The 11,064-nt window shown below is 34.2% G+C and overlaps 1 protein-coding gene across 1 annotated transcript; it reads left to right on the top strand.

Annotated features, from left to right (window-relative positions):
• The first annotated feature begins 218 nt into the window (after nucleotides 1-218).
• Nucleotides 219-10,746, top strand: LOC142980704 (uncharacterized). Its single transcript, XM_076126238.1, has 10 exons — nucleotides 219-301; nucleotides 1,939-1,968; nucleotides 2,162-2,188; nucleotides 2,345-2,374; nucleotides 2,663-2,689; nucleotides 7,381-7,407; nucleotides 7,847-7,873; nucleotides 8,966-8,992; nucleotides 10,389-10,415; nucleotides 10,658-10,746. Exons 1-10 carry the CDS (start codon nucleotides 257-259, stop codon nucleotides 10,697-10,699), a joined length of 309 nt encoding a protein of 102 aa, XP_075982353.1. The 5' UTR covers nucleotides 219-256; the 3' UTR covers nucleotides 10,700-10,746.
• The last annotated feature ends 318 nt before the right edge of the window (nucleotides 10,747-11,064 follow it).

Raw genomic sequence — 11,064 nt, 5'->3', positions numbered from 1 at the left:
AGTCACAACAAGCAGATAGACATTCAGACTTTCGCATTTACAATATTAATACATTATGTGTACAAGTCACGATAGTTTAAACACGTTAATTTATAATAATAGTACGAAAACTGTCATAGTTATTTCTTTCGTTGTTGTCTAAACAACCTTTTCTCTTATTAGTTTTACGAGTGCTACCACATGGCCAGATCTAATCAAGCCTAGTAATTCAGTTAAGATATCAGTGTGACAATGTGTATGTAATTCTGTTGAGACAATGTTGCTCGTCGCTTGTGTTGTTGTCGTGATATTCACTGTCCAGGTATGTTGTGTAGGGTTTTGTGTCCTATGTGAGTACATAATAGTATTTTAGTTTATAAGCCAGATTACTAAGTTGAGTAAAAGGTAAAATTACTAAAATGTGTTGCTTCACGTCTTATAAATTTAAGTAAAACTACGCATTTCTCAATTTGGTTGCCTCATGTCTTGTAAATTAATGTACCTAAAACTGCGCAGTTCTCAGTTTTACATAGATGATCAAATTGTCAAAAAAAACCATTAATGCCCGGTTTCTAGTGCATTTAGCGGTAGTTTATGTATTCAATAGCGTTTCTTTAGCGAATAGATAAAGAGGTATGTTGTGTAGGGTTTTGTGTCCTATGTGAGTACCTACAAGTTAGTGTATGTGGGCTAAATTACTAAATCATATCATAGTTTTGAATGCTATAAATCAAATTCAAAGCGACAGCGATGTGGAAGAGTTCGCATATTCATTATGTTTAATTTTTTTATCCATTTGTATATAGTAGTGTAAACTTACCTTATTTTTAAAGTTGTAAATATTATATTATTGTACTTACCTATCGTAATACTAATAAAATTGAATAGGCATGTCTGTGCATACATTTTTAAGTGCGCAATACACAATTCCGATTCAATTTCACGTGGCACAACTATCCAACACATCGCTATCTATCCAACATAAATTCCGGTTGCTTGACGTTTTGGCGCATGTTATCATGAACGTAGTCGGAAGCTGAATGACATATTAAAAATAATATATAAAAAGGTCCCTCATTCATAGCTAACTAATTAACTAATTTAGTAATAAAAACTTATGCTTCATCAAGAATAAGTTAAATATCTTCGTGTAAAAATAAAACGAAATAATTTACAAAAAGAGCATCGCTTCCATCCATATAAAGTCATAGCGTTATATTAGATAATGTATTTCTATATATTCACAGCCATTCGGGTTTTCAAATCAGCATTTTTCCTAAACCGATAACGAGGGTACAAATTGAATCGTTTTCCCTTTACCAATACAAAATAAAAACGACCCTTTGTACATAGTATTAGAGTACATTGCGGCCTGAAGAGCTTTTTCCATTCATTTCTTTAAGTTCAATGTGTCTTTTACATGTGAAAGTGGCTATTTATTCCTTATGACGCCATTTTTTTGGTTTATTAGGTCACGGGCTGTTTGTATATTTGTTAAAGTTAATGGAGAAATGTAGGGCAAATATGACTTGTATGGAACAGATGGAGAAATTCGGGTTGAATAACAAAGGCAGTGACAATGCGTGAATATATTCTGTCAGAAAATGCTTTGTGAAATGTCCAGACTAAGGAATTTGAGGTTTGTACCACCGTGGCTCAGAGAGCACGTAAGGTTGTCGGTGCTTCTCTGACCTTTCACTGGTCGGTTATCCATCCCACCCGGCTATGACAGTGAAGGAATAAAGAGCGTACCTGTTTATTGTATAGGAATTCCTAGGAATTTTATACAATGACGGATGACGTACATTTCCGATAACATATGAATACATTACAGCCCATAATGATAGTTAAAAGCAGTCTTTAAGCCTGTTTCACGACCAGATGAAAGGCAATACGGTGACAATCCCTTTCTGAGTTAGTTTTGTGTGCTATAACCATAATATTCTGGTTTATTTATAGGCTCAACCAAACTTGGACTGTGATGGAAGGGTAAGTCAATCATATATCCATACAATTTGACTGCCTGGCCCCCGCTGACTGTCTTTTGTGAGCGAGAAACAAGACCCAATGCGATACGATTTGGTAAATGACAGACGGACACAGACGGAGTCGCAGGCATGAGATACTACGTAGTAAAGCAGCAGATCGACGGCTAAAATTAATGAAAAGTTTACATTTTCAGTGCGCAGGTGATGAATGTAAAACAGGAGTAAGTAGTTTGTATTTTTTATTTATTATAAAAGGCGGAATATGGGTGTATTCGTACTCTGCTGCCTAATTCCTTCAGGTATAACAGGCGTGATGTTATGTATGTATATAGAACTGTTTAATACACATTAATAGACAACTTCCTTTCTGTCCTTAGATTGATGCAAAAGACGAGTGTTTCAGTCAAGTAAGTAAAAACTAGGCATATTTTTTAAGACATCTCCCGTACTAAGATTTGCTCTTCTGTCGCGGGGTCTTTTACAAACAACGGACATAAAGTACAGCCAGACAGCTATTTGTGGATCGGACTCACTACCTCCCGACGTAATAGTAGTGGCCGCATTATTTTCTGCAGTATAAAAATAAAACGCTTTGTTGCTAAACGTAAATCTCGGGAGGAGTTGTTGAACCGATTTCGCTAATTCTTTTTTTTTTTTCGTAAATATCTAACTTACTTAAATCATTATATTTTCAGTGTTCCAGCATGCTTTGTATCGCTTCCGTAAGTTGTATACATAATAGGTATTATTGATATTATTTTTATATGTATTTAATTTAGTTGAGTCTGCAACATCGTTCGTTTTAATCGATATTTCTTTTTTATAATGAAAGATAATTTATAATTTTCATTTGTGGCCCTTATGTTTTAAAACAACGACAGGTGCATCATCAAAATTCTTTCAGTGTAACAACATATGTAAATAATTGTGTATGTAATATGATTATATAATTATGCAAAAACTTTTGCAATTATAATATTAGTAACAAGAATAAGAATGATTAATGGCTCAAAGCTAAAGCTCTTGTCACAAGACTAATTAGTATTTTAGTTTACAAGTAGTTTAAACGCTTGCTACATTAGTTATCCCGGCCTTATATAACGTCGCTCAGAAGTGCTGGTACGAAGAGAAATAAATATTTCGTTCTTATTGCCTAAGAGTTTCACATTTTTATGGTTCCGTACCCAAAGTTTAAAAAGGGAACCCCATAACTAAGCCTCCGCTGTCCGTCCGTCCATCTGTCCGTCTGTCACCAGACTTTATCTCACAAACCGCTAAGAAGCTGCAATTTTCACAAATTATTTATTTCCGTAGCATCTAACAAATGCTATAAATTAGAAATTTAAGTACATTAAAGGGGTCCCCATACAATATACGTGTTTTTTTTTTCGTATTGTTTTTTCGTACGGAACCCTCCGTGCTCTAGTCCGACTCGCACTTATCCGGTTTTTTATTGATTACTAAACTTGATGAAATTGTTTGGGATAATTTCATCAAATAATCAATAAAAATTGGGATTTTTAACAACATTTCTTGATAGCTACTCAGTTGTCAATTATAAAAACTGGCCCCACAGATGGTTGAATCGATAATGGATTCTAAATACCTTTCTACCAAATTAGTATACCTGTTTCAGTTAAAGCTTTCAGTTTTAAAAAGACTATATAAGAATTTACCTTATGTCGAAGGAACTTTTACTGACAAACAGCTATACAACAATTAATTGTTCTCTGTGGGAATCGAACCAACGACCTCCCGACGCAATGGCAGTGGCGTAGCGACGACTTTAACCACAGCTACGAAGGTCATATCTATATTAATAGGTATAATAATAATATGTGACCACAAACTTCACGCAAGTGACGCAAGATGATTGATGACAATAATAGGGTCTGGCGCGAGGTCCCGGGTTCATGTTTCCGGGTCATTATTTAACTTTGATTATGTTATACGTAGAAACAAAACATAAATATTATTTATTAAATAACTAGCTGACCCGCGCAGCTCCGCTCACGCTTTCTTGTTTTTATTTAATACCGCGCATTTTCAAATTTATTCACCTTTTACACCTTCTCTGGACTTCCAAAATAATTCAAGACCAAAATAAGCCATATCGGTCCAGCCGTTCACCAGTTTTAGTGAGACTAACGAACAGGAATTCATTTATATTTATACATATTATATATAGATAAAATAAACTAATTTCGTTGTATTGTTTTCCCACGATTATCTTCGCGTGGAGTTTGGTTTTCACATTTTTTAATACTGCTCCACTCCTTTTAGTTATAGCGTGCTGTTATACAGGTAGCCTGTACGAACTCCCTTAATAATTAGACTATTGCGTAAATATGTTTTATTCTATTCACTTCCTAAGATTAGTGCGTATAAATAAACAAACTATTCATCTTTATATTATTAGTATAGATTTGCACAGCTAAACGTCTGAACGCATTTGGGTGAAACTTCGCGAAGAGATAGATTCCGTACATATTAGATAAGATTACATTGTCCTCAGAGGGAAGACAGAGACTAAACAAAACAAGAAAGATTGATTATATCTCGTAAATGTTTGACGTCTAAGGTTTATTCAAATCCATTCAATCAGAAAAATATTTACAACTCAATATTTTTTTTATGTAGACAAAGTCGCGGGAAGATACTATTATCATACAATTTATTATCTCCAAAGTCAATATTTGACCTTTTTAATTAAATGATTAGATTTTTAATTGAAATAAATAAGTTTAGAATTGTTTCAACGGTTAACTGATAACCTTTTACATAGATAAGGTATAGTACGTTTCTAAACACGATAATTTAAGTTTAAGCGGTCACCTCGCCGCAACAACCGTAGCGCCGCGTGTGGTGGGTTCGAATCCCACCCGGGACAAATCTTTGTGTGATGAGCACGAGTATTTATTCTGAGCCTGGATGTCAATTTATCTATATGTATGTATGTATTTAGAAGTATATAAGTATGTTTATCAGTTATTTGGTTACCATAGTACAAGCTCTGCTTAGTTTGGAATCAAATGACCATGTGTGAGTTGTCCAACAATCTATACTAATATTATAAAGCTGAAGAGTTTGTTTGTTTGTTTGTTTGTTTGAACGCGCTAATCTCAGGAACTGCTGGTCCGATTTGAAAAATTCTCAGTGTTATATAGCCCATTTATCGAGGAAGGCTTTAGGCTATATATCATCACGCTACGACCAATAGGAGCAGAGTAACAGTAAAAAGTGTTACAAAAACGGGGAAAATTCTGATCCATTCTCTCTTATGTGACGCAAGCGAAGTTGCGTGGGTCAGCTATATTTAATATTAATATCACTACATAGTATAAAACAAAGTCGCCCATTTTGTCTGTAGTCCCTTCGTATGCATAAAACTTTAAAACTACGCAACGGATTTTGATGCGGTTTTCACTAATAGAAAGAGTATTTTCTCCGACAGGTTTTTATATATAATTGAAATACATTGAAACTATATTAGCTGAGTTATAGCGATTTATGTCCAAGAAGTCAGAAAAAAAATCTAATTGAAGATTGCATTTGTGCGTGCGCCGCTTATACCGTTGGATACAAGTAAGAACAATGTATAGCAAAAACATTGGTCTTTATTAGTTCTACAAAAAAGTCCGTGATGACATATATCCAGCTTTTTTATTTAAGTCACAAAAACTACTTTTCTGTATTAAAAAAACATTTAATTCGTTGGGTGATGTTTAACTGGTGATATAACCAATAATACATATATCCTTATCAAAATAAGTAAGTTCATCATCACGAGCATTTAATTTAGATTATTTTTGCAGTTTACAGTGTGTTATTTAGACATATAGTTTAGGAGATATCACGATATTAGTATTGCGGCACGGTACGGGCCGGCCGCGGCGGCGGGGGCAGCGTCCCTATAACGGCCAAATATGTGAAACTGTATTATAAATAAGAACTTTGAACCATGTTTGTTGCAATAAATGATTTTGAATTTGAATTTGAATTTTGATAATATTACTAGGTACAAACATTGTGTTTTATCACTTTCAAAAAAAAGCAAAACAACAAAAAACCCGCTAAATAAATTGATTAAAAAACATTTCTAAAAAACCCCGTGTTTCAACCCTTCCATGGGATTTCACAACCTTTATTAATCAGCAAGGGTTTGTTATTACAAAATCAAAACGTTGAATGGCTTTGTTTATATAAAATTATTATAAAACCGTGTTGACTGGAAGTACATAAATCCTCCATACTCCATACTAATATTATAAATGCAAAAGTAACTCTGTCTGTCTGTCTGCTACTCAATCACGCCTTAACTACCGAACCAATTTGCATGAAATTTGGTATGGAGATATTTTGATACCCGAGAAAGGACATAGGCTATATATCATCACGCTACGACCAAAAGGAGCAGAGTACCAGTAATTAATGTTACAAAAACGGGGAAAAATTTCACCCATTCTCCCTTATAGGACGCAAGCGAAGTTGCGCGGGTCAGCTAGTTTAATATAAAATTTAAATCGCCTAATCTATTAGAGGTATATGAGAGCTTGAGACGCTGATTGTGTTTTGTCTCTATGGCGCAGTTGGTAGCGTATGCTGCCTATACTGCCTAGCAGAGGTCTCGGGTTCGATACCCGGGTTGTTTTTTTCTAGTTTGTATTAGTAGTAGTAGCCTGGAACCAGGTAACGTGCCCGATATATGTCAATAAGTTCGCCCCATATAACATTGTCAATGGTGAAACTTGAGATTATTTCAGACGCCTTAGTCTGCACAATAGAAAACAGTGTTCTCTAGTCTGGTCTTAACACTTTTGGGTAAATAATGCTAATACAAATATGTATGACTTTGTTAAATACCTCCAACTATATCCCAAATGCCAGCAATGGTTTATATGTGGCTTGCACACGAAAAAGCTAATAAACGGTTTATCTATAATTATTCTTTCTGGTCTTTGCCTGCCCCTATGGGAAGAAGACGCGACTTTATACATGCATGTATGTATGTACGTACATATGTTAATGGTTTAAAATATGACAGTGCATAAATATCTTTGCTATTGACTGTAAGTTACATCACTTGATTATTTTGATTGCCTTCGTGTTCTGAAAGGTCGATATGGTGATGGTATACCATCAAAACCGCTCCTACCTCCCATGGGATTTCCTATGTAATGTTGTGTGGTTGGCAACATTGTGCAATATGTTCTCCCCGTCATGTTAGCCAACACAAGGGAAATATGATGGCGAAGTCTTTTCGTCAAGAGAATTGATTTAATTAATATTATGTTTACAAGTTCCAATGGTTTTTTCGACATGGAGTTTCAATCGCCATGGTACAATTTACGATCATATATGGGCAATATGAGACGGTTGCGCATTTCTATATGTTTTTTTTTTCCTTTTTTAGTGTACAGGGCCGAAGTGCAGAGCAGAGGTATGTACTCAAGAAAGATATACTTATGAATGATTTTAAACTGTCCCGACGTGAACACATAATATTATAATGTAACGGGTCTTAATCGCGATTGAAAATTAAAGATTAGGATACCTTATTTGTTCACCCGACGTTTCGATCGAATTGCATCGATCGTGGTCACGAGCTGACTAATGTGATGTGGCTTCTAAAATATTAGATATACTTATGTATCCAGAAATATTAAAAAGGTACCAAACTGTTTTCGGTGGGCAATAAAATTAGTATAAACTTTTAAATTAGTTCTCCAATAGTTTGCTACAAACATCAAAGTGAGACGAATTCGATACTATTCTGTCGAAAGTTTGGACACTAAAGTTTTTAGTAAAAAGCCTTTGATAATTTAAACTCTAGGTTAACAACTAATAAAATTAATAGTAATATTAATTATGTATTACAGTGTGAGGGATATAAGTGCAAAGCAAAAGTAAGTAGACAATAGTTATTACATACCTACCTATGATATTTCGATTCACACGTTTCTCTGGGATGGAAGTTTAGGTTTGATGTACGGATGAAAAATACATAGGTATATACTTATCTTATATCAAATAGTATCATTGTGATCAAAAATTATAGTATTAGTAGTTATATTTTGAATGAACACTAACTGGTATGTACTGTATTCGGTAATTTTAATTGCTTTTTTTTTGTAATTCTTTTAAAAAGAGTTACCTCATTTTATATTTTTTAAGCGTTATATTTAAGTAACGTGCAATGTGCCGATTTATTACGTTAAAAATGCTGAAAAATAAACAGACAAACACACATAGAAAGAGAGAGATAAACATGAAAGAGGAAATAGTTTACACACAATCTATTAAGTGCTTCACATCAAAAACGTTTTCTATACGAATAAATAAACAGAGTGGAATAAAAATAACATTTACAAAGGTTCAGTACACGGGACGTGAGAAAAATAATGATTCTTTCACAAAATTATTGGAGCGAGAGTTTACAGGTGAATGATTGTTTTAGAAATACTTAAGATGGAAAGAATCATTTTAGAAATTGGGTAGTTGACTGGGTTAACGAAAAATTATGAAACTTGTACTCGTAAAAGGTTAAAATGTTCAGGCTGTGTAAGGCTCAGGTACAACTATCGGTCAAATCAGCTTCTTTTTGTGAAATTTTAATGTCAATATCGTATTTTAGTATAGAAATACGGATTTTATACCAACGAAAATATGTAATTACACCGGGTGTAGTTTCATATTTTCATTGGTATAAAATGAGTGCCTAATAAAATGTTTCAGTCTCTGTCTATAATACTTTCAATTTCAATTTTTTTTTGAAAAACATTACGCATACACTGCCTGAGGGCTTTAGATGAACCTTTTACGAGTACAAGTTAAATCATTATTCTTTCACTCATTCAACAACCCAATTATAATCAATATTGTCAAAGAAGGGAAGCAAGAAGCCTAATATAACTTGACATAATTATGTATTGTATCTACGGTTAACCGCCGGTATAGTGGCTGCGGCAGGGATTTATCGTTTGTGTATTTATTTTCAGTGCAAAGGAGAAGCATGTAAAGCTACCGTAAGTTTCTTATAACATATAACGAGTCACTGTCATGGTTTGTTTTCTTCAACTTATGGTGATATACAAAAAAATAACGTTGTTGGTTATTTGAAAAGATTTAACTGTTACACATACAAGATAAATAAAAATAACTCTGTAAAAACATTCATTTAGACCTATCACGCCGCCATGACTACAAATTATATTACTTACCCCTACGCTGGAGCAACAGCGGCCACGAAGCAAGGCTTGAGAGTTCAGCGCCGGCGCATCTCGCTCCTGTGACGACACTGACACCTCGTGCGGCGAATGCATTACCTACCCACTTACAAGTTATTATCACTTAGTTGTTGATACTTATTAATCATCACTAATGACTTCGAGAACTAATCTTTGAAAACAACGATCAATATTTAAATGACGACGAGTTTAATTTGATCGCCATCTCGACTGATACAAAGCTCTAATCGGTGATGCATATTAGGGCACACCCTTGTTACAACAAATCTTCCGCCGTGAATTAGGTACCGCGAAACAACACAAAAACTCACTACCAAATAATGATAAACTATCAACAACACTATGGCGTCCTTTTGTAGGCAAGCACTTAATCATAAATTACTTAACTATCTTTATCACACAAAACACTAACTATTACTACTTAATTACACTAAAAACTAAATCAAAAACAATAAACAAGCATCTTTTGGGAAATATTCACTTAAAATTAAATTTTTTTGCACGGAAAATTCTGATTTAATGTGTCAAGGGCACAGGTTTACGCGGGACTGGCTAATGGCGGGATAGATCAAACGGTGCGGCAGCGTCGCGTGCGCCGCCCGCCCAATAGCAAAGGCGCTAGGAAAGAGAGGCTTTCTTACTGTTTTCCTATTGGCTGGTGCCATATTGTAGATGCGTTCTTTCTCTTTTTAATTTTCGAAATTCAAATATCTTAATATGACTCGTGAGCCTAGTGGACAAATATGCTGTAATTGATTACGTACAGGCTGCGGAATTGCGTTTTTAAAGAAAATTGTTAATATATACATGCATAATATGACGCCATTTTTCTGTAGGGGTAGGCAGGCACCAAAAATAATTATTGGTAATTAACTAACAATATTAAAACAAATTGTTGTTTAATTCAATTTCATGACTAAGGACTTCTTGCCATACGAAGGAAGCAAGCCATGGTAGTTACTCGTTGCATAATAATATTATGAGTTCAGTTCAAATAACACTATAACACGGTCACCCATCTATAGAATGTTCGCGCTGAGATTGCTTAACCCACTTGATCGTTTACGGACTGGTGAGCGCAACTAGCTATGAGCCGTCTGCATCCTGTTTATATCCTCATTTAATTTCGAACTAGTCAAGAAGGTTTATTTTAATTTGTTTTATTTGATTCTAGTGTAAAGGAGTAACTTGTAGCGTGGAGGTGCGTATTAATACTAGTTATTGTTCGCGATTTAATGTGACGAACCTTTCCCGGAGTAAAAAGGTATCTTATGTAATAATCCAGATTGTAAATAACTTCTTTGTGTTATCCTTGTCTCACGTTAAGTGCTGTCAATATGTTATAATATGTGATGTTATAAGATTGAAAAGTTATTAATTACTACAAAGAAAAGATCGTTAAAAATATAATTTAGATTAGATAATTGTTTTATTATGTTTCAGTGTGATGGAATAGATTGTACAAAGGAATCACAAGTATGGTAACAACGTAACTATTATGAATATTAAACTTACTACGCAATAAAATTAAATATTTTATTATTTAATTAAAAAGTTACCTGAACATTTACACGGAAAATGCAAGTCCGTTACGGCTAAACAACTAAACCGATTTTAATGAAATTTAGCCTGGTCATAGGTAAAAAAATAAATCAGTTTTTAATATCAATCCTCCTAGACTTCCTATTTGATCCTAATTTCAGGGATTATGCCTTGAGTCCACCAAGCTGGTTAAGTACGGGCTGGGGACTTTGCACAGCAAGGATTTATCACGAAGTTGAAATAAATTATTTTTTATAATTCCCTGCGAGCAAAGAATCAAATATAGATAACTAGCTGACCCGCGCAAC

The sequence above is a fragment of the Anticarsia gemmatalis genome, chromosome 18 (assembly GCF_050436995.1).
Source record: "Anticarsia gemmatalis isolate Benzon Research Colony breed Stoneville strain chromosome 18, ilAntGemm2 primary, whole genome shotgun sequence".
NCBI classification, from domain to species: domain Eukaryota; kingdom Metazoa; phylum Arthropoda; class Insecta; order Lepidoptera; family Erebidae; genus Anticarsia; species Anticarsia gemmatalis.
Note: the sequence above shows the minus strand (reverse complement) of the source record. Positions and strands in the feature narration are given on the sequence as shown.

Bases quoted from the DNA above. Each gene is read 5' to 3' on its own strand.
- LOC142980704 (XM_076126238.1), top strand. From the start codon at position 257: ATGTTGCTCGTCGCTTGTGTTGTTGTCGTGATATTCACTGTCCAG. The intron at 1,969-2,161 runs GTAAGTCAATCA...TTACATTTTCAG, and splicing joins ACTTGGACTGTGATGGAAGG to TGCGCAGGTGATGAATGTAA. The intron at 2,690-7,380 runs GTAAGTTGTATA...TTCCTTTTTTAG, and splicing joins GCATGCTTTGTATCGCTTCC to TGTACAGGGCCGAAGTGCAG.